At 38.9% G+C, this 16,568-nt stretch overlaps 1 protein-coding gene across 1 annotated transcript in view; it reads left to right on the top strand.

The window, feature by feature from the left end:
* LOC122811733 (CAP-Gly domain-containing linker protein 4-like) overlaps positions 1-5,566 on the top strand; it is a 1,328,591-nt gene extending 1,323,025 nt beyond the window's left edge. Inside the window, exon 8 of the mRNA XM_044083780.1 lies at positions 5,155-5,566. Within this exon, the coding sequence (XP_043939715.1) occupies positions 5,155-5,212 (58 nt within the window). The 3' untranslated portion in view covers positions 5,213-5,566. The remainder of the gene's footprint in view (positions 1-5,154) is intronic.
* Positions 5,567-16,568: the final 11,002 nt, after the last annotated feature.

A 16,568-nucleotide genomic window follows, 5' to 3' on the forward strand; every position in this document is an offset into this window, starting at 1 on the left:
ATTCCTGTCCACTTTGTGTGCAAGGCATGAGTGGTGCATACTGACGACTGTCTGCACTAATAACTGCAACTGCCAGATATATCTGGTCCACTGGTGTTTGCAGTCATGGCCTTCATGTGTTTCTGTGTGTGAGCATGCCCAGTATGACCTTTCAGTATGTTGTAGACTGACATTGCCTTCATTTCTCTAAGTATGTGAGCATGCCCAGTATGGCCGTCTGTACTGAATCTGTGGATCGTGTCCAGGTTGTTTGGGATGCAGTGCTGACCTTCATATTGTACACCAAAAGGTAGCATGCTGTCTCTGCAGGGTATCCATCGATCATTTGGCTTTGACTGTTACTACATTTCTGCATAGTGGGGGGGGGCACACCTGACTGTTTCTACTTGTCTACACAGGAGTGGGGGGCACACCTGACTGTTATTACATTACTATGTAGGATGGGGGGGGCACACCTGACTATTTCTACATTTCTACACAGGAGTAGGGGAGCACACCTGACTGTTATTACATTACTATGTAGGATGGGGGGCACACCTGACTATTTCTACATTTCTACATAGGGTTGGGGGGCACACCTGACTGTTATTACATTACTATGTAGGATGGGGGGAGCACACCTGACTATTTCTACACAGGAGTGGGGGACACACCTGACTGTTATTACATTTCTATGTAGGATGTGGGGGGGCACATGTGAAATGTAGACATTCGCTATGACCGTACTGGTATGTCAGGTACTCCATTTCATTCTGTATTGCTAACTATCATGCTGACTAAAGGCATACCAGTATACTACAGATCATGGCTTTGTTTGACCTACATATTATTGTCTGTCTTCCTACCCATCAGAACTAACATCCCACTGCCTGCCATGCTGTGGTCTGTCTGTGTAGGCCTGGGAGGGTTAACCATAGTCATCATTCTGGGGCCATGCCACAGGCTCTGTTTGGGTTTATCTACACCTGTCTGTCTGGCTGAGACTGTTGTTGGGTATGTGAGCCATCCTGACTGGCATGTGTGGGTCATATGGACACACATGTCGCACAGCACATTTCCTGCAGTGGGTTTTGTCACCCTGTGTAGTACTGGCTACTATGGTGACTCCAGTATGTGTTGCAGATGTCATGGTGCCACTATGGGTGTCTACTGTCTGCTGCCATAACATTCAGTCACCCAATTCCCTTGCATGCTCAGATCCATACCATAGTCACAGGTAACAACACATTCTACTCCATTTGGCAATTGGTAGATTGATTGACTTACCTTGAGGGTGTGCCAGACTTGCAGATTGTGCTGGAGGGCTGCCTATGTCGGATGCACATAGTACACTCCCTATACATGGTTGAGCACAGGTAGTGCCATATATGGCATCCCTTTTACTGTATGTGCGAGTCAGAGAGAGGTGTCATTCCCTGGGTCCCTACTGTGTCAGTGCATGTGCTATGCATTGCCTCTTTGCCAGTGCCAGGGCATACTGGGCACACCTCCTTCTGCCTACAGGGGCAGGCTCAGGCTGTTCCTTCTCTGGGTTGCTCTGTGCCTGTGCAGGCCTTGGCAGTGGTGGGGGGCTGTGTGGCCCTGCCCCATGCTGTTCCTGCCACAGATGTTTCCGCAGGATCATATCGTGTAGCATAGCATATACCATAACAATTTGGGTACATGTAGCTGGTGAATACTGCAAAGCTCCATCAGATATGTCCAAACACCAGAACCATGACCTGAGCATCCCACACATACTCTATTATATGTCTGGCCTGTTCGTGTGCCTCATTATGGCATTCTTCAAGTGTGTGTGCATTTTTGATGGGTGCCATCAGCCACGGCTCCAGTGGGTACCCAGCATCCCCCACTAGGCGACCGTAGGTGATGTCCACATTAGCAAATCTCTGGTACAGCTGCATCAGATGCCATATGTGGGATTCATCATAGCTTCCAGGGCAGCCAGCACACACATTCATTATAATGCTCTGGATATCACAAACAACCTGGTAGTTGATGGAGGGGATGCCTCTGCGGTTGATGTAGGCCCTACCCTGCTCACCGTGTGGTGCTTTGATGTATATGTGCATGCAGTCTATAGCACCCACTACCCTAGGATATTCTGCTATTTGGTGGAAGAGACACATATTGCTGGTCAACACCTCACGGGTGTTGAGGAAATATACATACTCACTGGCATGTGCTGACATGGCATCCAGGAACTGGTGGAATACTCTGGATGATGATGCCTGTGAGATCCCCATGATATCCCCAGTTGTGCTTTGGGAGGTACCTGTGGCTAGCATACCTATGCCTACACATACCTTGGTGTCCACTGGGATGGGTTTCTCTCAGTCAGTTTGGTGTGTCAGTTGTGGCTGGCACAGCTCAACAATTTGCTGTAGGAGGTCTCTGTCCACCCTATAGCACTCCACTATCTCCAGCTCATGTAGCCCCTGGTAGGTTACCCTGGGTCTGTACTCTCTTCTCCATCTCCTCACTGTCGGTTGTTCGGCAGCATTCACATCCTCACCACCCTCAGCCTCTTGCACATGTTGTTCTATGTTGCCTGCTGCAGCCCTTCTCATTTTGTAGGTTTGTTTGTTAAAATTTCCCTGCTTGTATACACTGATGGTATAGAGTTTGTGGAAAAACAGAGGGGAAGGTATTTGCTTGGTTTATAGTAGTGTTCTGGGCTGGGCTGGTCTGCTGCCTGTGTAATTGGCTGATTCTGATACATTTCACCTGCCAGCTAAGCTAGTTCTCCTTGAATACCTTCCTACTGCTGTTTTCCCTTCCCATTACCTTCCTGTTTAAGCCCGTGTGCGCGCTGTGCAAACAGAGTGCTCATATGTGCACACTGCTGCTATTTCTTGGTTTAACTTCTTTTTTCTTCCTGTAAAACCCGGTGTGCGGCAGGCACACCCGCTTAGGCTTTGTAAAGAGTGCTACACAGGTTTAGACACACTCCCCTAGCTTAGCTGTGCTAAGCTAGGAGCAAACCCGTGCCACAGGGCTGCAATCTGCTTACAGTATGGCTGATACACCCACCCATGATGTTACCTACCTCCTAGTCTTGCACTCAACTATTTATACTCTTACACTGTTGAGACCTGCCTCACATGCTGGGGAGCACTTGGATTCACTATCCTTCTCCTCATTTGCATAGGCTTGCCTGCTAATGCATAGTTACATGTCTCACACTGAGCATCTCCCCTTAACAACCACTATTCACTGTCCAGCTTGTCTTCTGCCTGCCATTGACTTGCATGGCAGACTACTGATTTTAGTTAGAATGCTTATTTTAGATTTATTTTATTATTTTCCCTCGATCCTGTTTGCGCGCCGCTGCACTATGCTTAAACAGCCAATATCAGCTTAACATAAAAGAAAGGTTTATTTATTTTTTTTGTATTGTTTGCAATGCCAATGGCCTTATACTTGGCCATTGGCATGCTTCCTCAATGATATGCAGCCTGTATTTGGAGCTGTCATAGCTCCGTTTTGTATTTTGCAGTACCATACTGAAAACCAAATGTAGCAGTACTAAACTGGGAAACCACAAAGTGAGCTGACACCACAGGAACAAGGATAAAATTTAATGTTGAGCACTTTCGTCACAAATTACAGTTGACTTCTTCAGAAAAAACAGAGTGTCTCCCCTCAGCTCCTTAAATACTCATCACAAAGACATCATTAACAGATGTATGTTAAACACCATTTACATTTAAAGATACAGACTCCCTTTTTCTTACATACAAAACTAAAAGTCATGTTGCGCTATTTATGATATCTAATAATGTTAAAAACTTCAAGCCTAAGATGTTAACATAAGTTATGTGAAATGATAAAATGCTCTAATAATAATGTTGTAATAATATAATAATAAAAGTTAACAAAGTACATAACAAATTTGCTTTCAGTTTCAAAAAACTAGTCAATGAAACCATGTCATTCAGTCCTGGATTACTGTTGGCATTAACCCTCAATTGCCATAACAGTTTTTTATATTCAAGTAAATATTCTATAGGGCCTCCTCTCATCCATGACTTTTAGTTTTGTATGTAAGAAAAAGGGAGTCTGTATCTTTAAATGTAAATGGTGGTTAACATACATCTGTCAATGATGTCTTTGTAATGAGTATTTAAGGAGCTGAGGGGAGACACTCTGTTTTTTCTGAAGAAGTCAACTGTAATTTGTGACGAAAGCGCTCAACATTAAATTTTATCCTTGTTCCTGTGGTGTCAGCTCGCTTTGTGGTTTCCCATTTTGCAGTACCATACTGATGCCCTGATTCCTGCTTCCTGGATGGCAGATTTACCTCATTTGCATGGTTTTCACCTGCAAATGGGGTAATTTGCATATGGGTGCTGGAAACGCGCAGCACTAGTGCTAGAGTGCTTGCGCACATGAAACGAGCACGTATGTAGATCGCTTGGTCATCATATTGGCCAGATTTCCACTTACACTAATCATGCATGCCGTGCAAGCTTTTGAGAATCCGGGGGAGGATTTATTTCATTCATATATTATATAACATCTTAAATTTTGTCGAAGTTGTAATTATTCTCAAAAATGTTAATAAAGTATTTGAAGAAAAAAAAGGAATTGTTGTCAAAAGTGTGACTTGTAGAACAGGCCTAGAATTGCAATTTGTGCAGGAGACTTTTGTTCACCTTACCTCCTTATAAAATCTGTCTGTGATTAGTTTAAGCTATATGGTACAAAAAGTGAACACAAAAGGACTTTTATTATCATATAGATTACTAATATGTGTCTGTGCATGTGTGCCTGTCTGCATGATCATATGCATTTATTGACAGGGCAGCAAAATAACTGTCACTTATAGATGTGAAAGAAACCCAAACTGCAGATATTTATTTAGAACATTATTTAATTAATGAGAGAGCCTTAAAATCAAAGTGCTCCGTTTGCAAGCTGCCAATTTTTTGTTTATTAAATTACTTCCTTAAATTTATGCAATGAGGATGGAGCCCAGAATTTCCAAATAAGATCTGCTTGGCAGGTTGTAGTACATTCATAAATCATTTACCTTAACCTCCATTGATTACTATGAGCTGTAAGCATCAAGTTTATACAGCAATGCAACTAAGTTGTAACCCAATCAAATGTCTATCTATTGAAGCCTTATTTTTTTATTTAATCTCATAGCAAGCCTGGTCATGGTGTGTTTGTTCCATTCAACAAAGTGCTGATGGCATGGGAGTAGAACCAAGCACGAAAACGAAATAAATCAAGTCTAAGAAGTGCAGCAAACCTGTCAAAACAATGCAGCCTGGAAGAACTGCACAACAGAGACAGCAGCATTTTGCAGATTAAAAGAGTCAGAAAGAAAAGACTAAAAGCAGTGCTTGCTTTGTTAAATTGTAAATAAATACCTCTCAACTGTCCATATTTTCACAGAATGTACTGATTTTTGATTTATATTTTTCTTTTGTGTGTTTCTCATAAAATTATTGGTCTTCTAAAAAAATATGGAGGACTGAAGTCAGCAGATAATGACATACATTGAGTTTCAGTCTCTGTATCCTTCAGAAAATACATGCTAACACAAATCCTAGTATTCTCATTTATAAGAACAGTATTTAAAACCTGCCCCTATTTTTGAGCTTTTGTCCCCCCATTATTTTAGACTTTGTCCAGATTCCTTCATCTAAGAGGTTTAGAGGTATGTGCAAAAGTATTATTTTTTTATATATAAATTAGGTTGTAGTACTAAACATATTTTTGAATTAAAATAAAACTTTCCATTTTACATTACAAGTATGTTTTGAATAAAGCCAAGAACAATGAAAAGTGAGACCAGAAATATTTTGTTTGCTGTTTTTCCAGTGTTATTGTCTTTTGCTGAATGAATTAATTGTTTTTCCAGTCTTTTCCAACTTTAAATCTACTTATGAAACCTTTTTGGGTTTATTCATCTCTGCTGTCTGCACGCGGGAGGTGTTTGTGTATCATGTGCATGTGTGCATGCATGTGTATGTGTGCGTGTGTGTGTGTGTGTGTGTGTGTGTGTGTGTGTGTGTGTGTGTGTGTCTGTGTGCTTTTTTGTGTGCATAAATGCATGCATGTGCACATTTAGAGTTTACTTGTCCTTTTAAAGTAAAAACAAAAATGCTATACTTACTTTTAAGTGTTTTGTACTCCTTTTGACTTAATTTCATTGGCATCAGTTTGTAGCCAGAAGTAATATCATTCATTATCACAGCCATCCTACTATGACAGCAAAGTGTAGAATACAGGACACAATTCCTGAAAAAAATTATACTTTGCTATGCCTAGATCTCAATATCTTTGATGACAAATCAGAGCCAAAGTCAAAACTAAAAGGTGAACAAATACCTGAAGCCAAGGAACATTTTTAAGTATTATAGTAATTCACTTAAAAAATTAAGAACAATAAGTCTTGCATCAACATGTATTTTCTTGAGAAAAAATGTCTGGGAATATTAATTAACTGTAATTTTCAGGGGTCAAGAAGAAATATGTGGGACAATGCAAAAATAGAATGCAGATTCAGGGATGCTTTGGAAAATCGCACACAGCTGAGAACGACTTGCCTTCTTTCACTTTCCTATGTATCTGATCATTCTTACTGATCTCATGCCTTCTTCCATTCAGATTTGCTTCTTCAGATAATGCAGCACATATCTTTTTGGTAGTTTTCATAAAGCTTATATCATTCATGATGCATACACTCATTATAACCACCTACATAAATGCACACTTTTCCTCCTTTGTTTAGCCCTAGTATACCTTTATTGTTAGAATCTTTATGAATCTCCTATCAGTTACATCAACCTTTTGTGCTGGTGAGGGCTGTTTTCATCCTGTAATGAACAGACTTTTCCTTCTTCAGCCAAAGAGTTAGGGTCATCCTGTGGGCTCTATAGGCATTCCCAGTTAGCAGAGATATATGGCTTTATTTCTGTTTTGGGGGACACCAAGAGGTCATACTCTGTAGGTGCTCTGACTATCTCAGCTGTCTCCTCTAAACTAAGAACAGCAGAAGCTGTAAAAGACTTGCTGCTTCAACATTTTCCCTGCAAATAATAGCACAGTGAAGCAGATGAATAATTATTAGCACTGATAGTTATTAGCAGTCCCATTGCTACTGTCCTTTAATGTGCTCCCTTTATTATCTTTAGCAGTCCATTGTATTCCTTCCTTTAGTTTATCTATCTTCTTCCAGTTTTATTTCAGAGCCAGTATTTTTCCAGAGCTGCACTCTTGCATTCTTGCTTACTTGTTCTCATTGTTTTGCTGAACTGTGGGTTTGGGGTAGCCTTTGGACTTTGCATTTTAATGTCAATAGAAACCTCCTTACATTACACAGTTGTTCAAACAGTCAAATAAAGTTTTTTATTGTTATCACCATTAATCAGGTCAATGTGATATTGGACTAATTCTCCTACTAAAACTGTGTCTTAGAGCAACAAAATCGAGTTTCATCTACTAGCACAGAGGCTTTTAAACTACATTGTTCCTTTTACTTATCTGTCACTTAGCAGATTTGTGGCTGTTTAAGTTCAGTCACTGATTGTTTTTTTTCCACTGTCTCTTTGTCAATTTTCAACCCACTTCTTTTGCCCTCGCTAACACTCAAACTCACTCCACTTCCCTGCCCTGCCCCAATTTCCACCCCCTTCTTAGTCTACATTTATACTTCCTTAGCACCACCCATATATTCCTCAAACCAGTACCATCAGTTCCCTCCAAAATAAACACAATCAAAAAATTACTCCCAATAGTAATCCCTGCTCTAGTTTACCATCCAAGGTTCACTCTCAATGTCTTAATCCTTGCCTCCTTTAACTATCAAATTACATTTCTACAATCAGCCCAGTACCCCCTAACATTTTCTAACTCTAATTTACCACATAGGTAAACCCAATTTAAATAAATGACCCTAACTAAGATTATCTTATTATTCCTCCTTTGCTTTACTAGCCTTCGTTCCTAATTATCAAATCTACCTCCTTCAAATATTTAGGACTTTAACCAATCCTCACAAAGAATGTCAAAATCTACCCAACCTGTCTTTCTCTATAACACTCTGTCTATACAAACAATATCTGATTTATTTATCTATAAGTATCTCAAAACTAAGTATCCAAATTTACAATCAAATGCCAAACCAAGGCCAAAATATACCTGGCCAAACTCTCCCCTCTGTGAAATATAATTACAAAAAATTAGTGGAGATATTCACCCCAGTCCATATCCCACTGTTCATAAAGTCATTACTTCCATCCTCCAAATAAACCATTTGTATAATACATCTCAACAAAAAATAGAATCCAAACTCAGCTTACTAAGTTGAACTTAAGAAGTGTGTGCAATAAAATCCATTACATACATGTCTACCTCGACACATACAGTTCTGATGTAGTCATAGCTACTGAAACCTGGTTAAAAAAAGAAATAACCCCCCCCCCCCCGCAGGATACAATATACTCAGGCATGACAGACAAACCAAACATGCAGGTGGTTTAGCAATTATCTATAGAAATTCCTTTACCATCACGTTACATCCAAAGGAAATTTCCAAATTTAACAATGCTGACCTTCTAATAACACTCCCAAAAATCAACAATTGAAAAACTACATGCTTAACAGTAATTTGTATACTACCAGGGAATAACACAGATACTGCTGAAAGCATCCTGTATTAGATATCCCAACAAATTAACCATGAAACTATAATGCTTGGAGACTTAAATATAGACTGGCAACTCATAAATTCCACTACACCAACTGAATCCATAAACTTGTACAACTTCAGACAATTAATAACCAGACCTACTAGAATCAATAAAATGTCAGGGAGACAGTCAATATTAGACTGGATTCTCAAACATAAACCAGACAAATTGACAAAAGTAGGCTGCCTCTCATATAGCATAAGTGACCACATGCCAACCCATGTCATTAGAAGGCACCATAGCCTAGCTAAACATATTATATATACACTCAAATATGAAATGCAACCAATTTCATCAAAGATATATTCAATAAAACACTCAAGCAGTATAACTAGAATGCATTTAGAACAAATGCCACTAGATACTGCTATAGAGCACTTTAATAACATATCCTTACAGACCTTGAATAATCTAACACCAGTATGTAATAAAAGAGTAAAAGTCCAACCTCACACAATGACTGACACAAGAACAAAAAAAAAGCAAAAAAATGAGAAAAAGTGATAAAGCCTTGAAAGCTGATATAAAAATAGAACTCAAAATGATTTCCAGCAATTTAGACAACTTAGAAACCTTGCAAAAAGTCCATGTCAAACAGGATAAGCAAACATAATATACCAACCTACAAGACAAACATACAAATAACCCAAAACCTTTTTGATCATCACTAAATAAAGTACTCCACTCTGGTAAGATCACCATTCCCTCTCCAAAAACAGAAAATACAACAGACTCTATCCTCACTGAGTTTAAGTTCTATTTTATGCAATCAATATTATCACCCTCAAACACTAATACATCTGCCCTCCTCTCTCTACCTCTGTCTAATTAAAACTACTCACAGTTCTTCAATTTTAGTCCAGTGCTTACTTCACTTATAATGTAGTTGCTCCATAAACTAAAAACTACTTCCATAGCTGTAGACCCTCCTCTTCTTCTCTTTTGGTTGTTCCTGTTAGGGATTGCCACAGCGGATCATCTGTTTCCATTTCTTCCCGTCCTCTGCATATTGCTTTGTCACACCAACCACCTGCATGTCCTCTCTCACCACGTCCTTATCTTAGGCCTTCTTCTTTTCCTCTTACCTGGCAGCTCCATCCTTAGCCTACTTTTCCCAATATACTCATCATCCCTCCAAATGTCCAAACCAACGCAACCTCGCCTCTCTGACTTTGTCTCCAAACCGTCCAACCTGAGCTGACCCTCCAATATACTGATTCCTAATCCTGTCCATCCTTGTCACACCCAGTGCAATCTTTAACTCTGCCACTTCCAGCTCTGACTCCTGCCTTTTTGTCAATGCCACCATCTCCAATCCATACAACATAGCTGGTCTCACTACCCTCTTGTAGATCTTCCCTTTCACTCTTACTGGTACCCATCTGTCACAAATTACTCCTGACACTGTTCTCCACTCATTCCACCCTGCCTGTACTCTCTTCTTCACCTCTCTTCCACACTCACCATTACTCTGAACTGTTGATCCCAAGTACTTAAACTCATCCACCTTCGCCAACTAAACTCCCTGCATCCTCATCATTCCTCTATCCTCCCTCTCATGCACACACATATATTCTGTCTTAGTCCTGCTGACCTTCATTCCTCTCTTCTCTAGAGCATATCTCCACCTCTCCAGAGTCTCCTCAACCTGGTCCCTACTCTCACTACAGATCACAATGTCATCTGCAAACATCATAGTCCATGGGGCCTCCTGTCTGATCTCATCTGTGAACCTGTCCATCACCATTGCAAATAAGAAAGGGCTCAGAGCTGATCCTTGATGTAATCCCACCTCCACCTTAAATGGATCTGTCACTCCCACTGCAGACTTCACCACTTCCATAGCTGTAGACCAATGACTATCAAATCATCTAAATATGGCCATAGAAGTCACAGCCTTCCCTGTGTCCATATTAATTAATAGGTTCATAGTGGAAAGATATATCCCTTCACTGTGGAAAAAGTCCTACATCATAGCACTGCACAAAGGTGTCACATCTACAGAGTTTAATAACTATAAACCAATGGTGATTTTCTCCCTCATTTCCAAAATATTACAGAAGTGCATCCATATGCAGCTGATACAATACCTAACCTCAAATAGTCTGCTCTCAGTAACACAACATGGCTTTAGGCCCCAGCACAGCACCACTACTGCACTACTACATTTTTCCAGCATAAAAAAACAACATAGAAACAATGGTCTGCTTGCGTCCACCATGTTCTTAGACTTGTCAAAGGCATTTGATACTGTCTCACACCAGCAATGGCTTGTTCAACGCTCCTCAATAACACTTTCATAATACTCCTTGTTGTGGTTTCTTAGTTATGTAAATGGAAGGCAACGAGCCATTAAATGGCAACAAACCTACTCATCTTTTCAACCAGTTATTACAGGTATCCCTCAAGGCTCTATCCTGGTTCCTCTCTTATTTAATATATTTATTAGTGACCTCCACACCTCTAATCACCATGCTAGGTTAGTTCAGTATACAGATGACTCAGCATTGATATGTGTGGCCTCAACAATAAATAAGCTCCAAGACATAACCCAAAATTCTTTCTCCTCTGTAGAAACCAGGATTCAAAGAATCAAACCTCCTACTCAACCCCAAGAAAACCAAGTTAATGCTTTTTACCTCAAAACGTTGTCAAACTCAAAAGCAATATTTTACAATAAAGACAGCAAATAATACTGTCATTAAAATTGTAACTATTATAACAAGGAGGTATAAAGATGACAATCTCAAATATGACCAGCATATACTGCACACCATTAAATCAACAGATCAGAAACTATAGGTTTAATGGATTCCTTACAGCTACTGCAAGAAAAACTCTAGTCATCACTTCTATTGCCAACTCTCTTATATGCAGCTCTTATCCTACGACACTTAATCAATACTTAAACAAAGATACTTGCCTCCTGTTTCAATAAAATAACTAAATTTGCCACCAATATCCCTCATAGGATCCACCATTGTCATAGCTTAAAGCAATTAAACTGTCTTGAATTACACAACCACCTAACATATTCTCAACTAACTACGGCATACAAACTTATTCATCATACAAAAAAATGCACTGCACTACAAAACTTATTACTGCTCTACTGTCAAGCAAGGGACCTCCACTCTGTTAACAAATTCTTATTACTTGCAAATAAGTCAAATAATGTTGCAGGAGACACACTGTACTCTCAATACATTGTTAAACTCTGGAATAGTATCCCCACACAAATAAAACTCTCAGACAAACTCAGTAGTTTTAAACCACTGCTTAAACAACATCTTAAACAATCCTGGTCCTGTACATGCTAATCACAAAATTAAGACTTTGTGTTCACCATACAATACTCTCTAAATACTCTCCTTAAACAGAATAATCTCAACCTCTCACTGAAATGACAAAACAATTTTTATACATAACTGCTGGATGTACAATCTACTAAGTTGTACATGGGCTTTCTCTTTAGTAACTTCTACCTCTGTAAAATCTTAGAATGTATAAATGTAACTTCTGTTTGTGTATAAATAGAAATAGAAATGTAACTACTCTGTGTTTAACTGGACAGTCAAGAGAAGAAGGTTAACACCCGCACTACACCTCAAGTAACACATAGTCCTTCTAAACCTACACCACCAACACCCACACATAGCAACACTAAACCCACATATGTAGAGGCCCTTAACAGTAACCTGCTCAAGCAACAAGGACCTCTGAAGCTGAAACGCAAACAAACACTAATCACAACCAAAGTGTCACATAGCTCACAACACCAGTGTGCAACCCAATAACAGCCCCTAAGGCAAGACAACATAGCCAACACTTTAGTCATAGGTGACTCTATAGTCAAGCACACTGATGTCCCACTCACCAGGCTGAACAAGGAGAAAATTACAGACAGCTGCCTGTCGGGTGCCAGAATACGCCACATAACGCATGCACTCAAGTCACTCCACAAGTACAAATTTGACTCTGTCATTTTCCATGTTGGAGTGAATGACTTGAAAAGTACCTCCCTGTACTACATGAAAAGAGACATGGAACAGCTCTCGGATCATGTGGCCCAGGCAGGTATGACCCTAGCCCTGAGTAGCATCCTGCCTTAGCCCAGAATGATACCACAGTATAAGGACAAAATGATTGACTTCAACAACTGGCTAAGCTTCTGGTGTCATTCAAAGGGGATCCAGTATCTGTCTGCCTGGGACGACATGATCAACAGACCATAATGCTTTGCCAGAGATGGTCTGCACCTGTCTCCCCTGGTATTCAGGTTACTGGCTAAGGGTCTTGCCACCCTTATAATGCCTTTTTTAGGCAAAGTTCAAAAGACAAAACCACCACCATAACATGTACAAGCATGCAAAATCTGAAGGTAATGCTACTTAATGCTAGAAGTCTAAACCTCAAAATGCACTCTCTCTTGAGGCACTCCTAAAAATGGAGAACATCGATATCTGTGCAGTAACTGAGACCTGGTTCAAGGCTCCAGAGAGTATTATTTACATTGATTCTGTCTATTTCTGCATATTTTGTGTGAATCAGTTCAGAAATGTACCTTGTTAAAACACCAACAACTTTCCTTTCTTTTGTTATCTCTGTTTCTCAAATGAGACAAGATATCATCACTACTGTTTATTTCTGTATATACCCTGAAGGGGACAGTATCTCTTTTGGTGATAATGGAGGACATACTACGATATTTAAAATAAATGTTACTCTGCCATTAAAATCTGTCATTCCTTTCTTTATATCTTCCATAGTATGAAACATATATTGACAGTCTTTCTCAGAACATGCAACACATACATATTTCTTACTTCATTGATTTGTTAACTGGGTAAGCCCACTGCTCACGGGTATCACCATTGAAGTCCACCTGCGGCTCTGTCCAGTTACATGACTTGCTCACAGTCACACATCGGTAAGTACTAGGCTAGCTGCTCTTATGGGCTATTTTAAGTCTAACCAATTTTTTCATTTCAAAGGTGAGAATCAAACCCTGTACCTTATGTATGTGAGGTGAACAATGTGGCTATTATTCCAACCCTCAGCCCGAGAAGATAGAAGGAATCAAAACTTGTATGCTTGACTGTATGAAGAAGCTCATTGACAAGTTCAGAACTTTAATCTTCAGCAATAAATTCCCCTTCACATACCCAGCTGCATCGGCTGTTCGACTTATTTTCTTAAAGTCACACTTTTTTATATCTAAATTCAGAATGCCAGCTTCTTAATGCACAAGTCAAAACGTATTTCTTTTCTGATAATCTTTAATCATCCCTTGTAACCCTGTTATCTTTCCATCATTCATATTCCCTAAAGTTTAAGTGACCCTCACTGTTATATGAGTCATTTTTAGCCTGGCCAATAGCAAAGTGCATTAAGTATATGAGCTGTGAATGAACAATTTATTGTATGCCATTGACTGATTATTTATTCATCTGTTTGTTCACTGTTTGATTAAACCTGGTGGTGCTCTTTAACAGTGGTGAAACTGGGTCAACTTCTAAAATGGTGACCTAGACTGAACCTCTCATAGCTACCTAAAGGCCCACAACAGTTTGATAACTAGTTTACTTATACTCTAATTTAACAAACTCTACACTGAATGACTTAAAGAAAATTACAGTAACTGTTGGTAACTGACCTATTTGAACTGTAAATGTTTATTTAAATCAGTGTTATACAATTCAGCTTTCCCATCAGCATTATTATTTTTTTCTGTGTTCACTATTTCAGAGTTAAAGTTTCAATCCATTAATAACTTCATCACATCAATAAAAGCTCTCTCTTTTCCCCCTCCTCTCTCTATCTCTCTCTTTCTCTCTATCTATCTATCTTTCTCTATCTATAGATGGATAGGGTCTATATTGAATTGTTGATCTGCAGTAAATTAAATATTCAATATATAAAAGCACTTGCAGTGAATTGTACTCTATGAACAGTCCACAATGAGAAGGAATAACCTGACAATAGTATTTTTGTGGGGAAGGGCAATCAACCTGTGCCCTCCATGCCCCTGCCACTTTAAACATAACAAATCTGTCATCGCACAACAGTGAGGTAAAGGGAAAATTCCTTTTGCCACAGCTTACAATTTCAAAAAGAACACACAGAGCACAAAGTCCCTAACGTCACAATGAAGGGAACAAATTGATGTGTTTACAATATTGACACTGAACAAGCTGTACAAAGTCAATCAGCCACATACACCAATGTAATAATCTTCAACTTAATGTAGCATTTAAAATTTTTATCAATGCGCAGTTCAACCAAGGGAATGGCACCATACATACATCTGTATTCATGTATGTGTCTATCGATCTGTCTATCTAGATATATGCCAGTCCTTCTCCATTATCATTCATTCCCCCAGTGAGGCCATTAGCAGTGTTCCAGTGTTGTTTTTACACAAATCAACCATTGTATACTAGACACCTTCAGTAATTAAGAATTGTCCATCAGAATAAAGCATTTTTCCCATGTACAATTTGCTTTCCAGATCCCCAGTAACAGTTGATATTATTCTAACATGCAAAAATATAAATATTCCAACGCCCATACTGCTTCACTATTTCAACCACTGATATTCCTCTCCTAATATTATTACCAGTATCCACATTTAATAAAAACATCTGAAATGTAAGTCTTAAATATTTGCTTTCTAAGACACTATTCTGTTTAACTCTTTTCACAGTCCAGCCTTTCTTTTTTATCGTGCTCCTATCTATGGAAAATATTTGATCTTCACAACTTTTAAGCCCTTATGACTATCCTTTACTATTCTATTCCAAATTGCCCTGGAATTTATATCTCTTTGTTTGCATCATCGATTCTGCTTCTACTTTCCATTATGGTTACCTGCACAATCTATCTAATACTTTATATTTTTCCTTTTTTTATTTCAAAAACTTGTTGTTTTCTGTACTTATTTCTTTCATCTGTGAATATAAAGTGTTGAGATTTTTTTCATCATTGAGAGTTTGAGTATTCTTTCTAACATTTATCCAGCTACTGCTGACTGACTGCAATGAACATTCCTTCAGATTCCTCTCATAACATCCTATCATAGTACAAATATCATTTAGATAGAATACACACCATTTAGGATACATACACTTGCCTCCACAATTAAAGTATATCCTGGATAGAGATAAATAAAAAGCCTTAGTCAGTTCCCTATCCACTGACTACCTGCTTGGCACATCAGTCTATTCTATTATATAATACATTTATTGTAAACTACTAGCCATCATACAGTTAATGTTCTTCATTAAAAACTGTTGAAGGTCCCTGTATACCTTATTTGTTTTGTGTGTTTGTGTGTGTGTGTCTGTGTGTGTGTGTGTGTGTGTGTGTGTGTGTGTGTGTGTGTGTGTGTGTGTGTGTGTGTGTGTGTGTTAAATGGCTTTATTGCACCATTAGTATGTACAAAGTGACCTCTAGAGAAAAGATCAACTAGTTGGCATTTTCATCATGTAGAGTTGATATTTTAAAATCTCTCAAATCTTCATAATTCTTCATGTTTTCAAGTTTGCTGAGAAAACAATTAATCACTTCTTATCCATAAAATGAAATTTGAGATATCTTTCATCCAAGACTTTAAGGAAGGGAGTCACAGCTCTTATCTTCCAAAAAATTTCCCTTCTCATCAGTTAAAAATACCCCATTTACATATCAGTTTCACAGCCTTTTAACATTTGTAACAAATGTCTATTTCTGTCTTAGTGTGCCATGACTATTAAGCGTCTGCAAAAGTAGTATCAGAATCAGATACGTCACAGCTTCATCCCCAGTTGCTGTTTTTTTTCTAGATCAAGCTGTTGTTTGGCAGAGAACTCTTGAAAAATC

The sequence above is a fragment of the Protopterus annectens genome, chromosome 1.part1 (assembly GCF_019279795.1).
Source record: "Protopterus annectens isolate FY-2018-M chromosome 1.part1, PAN1.0, whole genome shotgun sequence".
Taxonomy (NCBI): Eukaryota; Metazoa; Chordata; order Ceratodontiformes; family Protopteridae; genus Protopterus; species Protopterus annectens.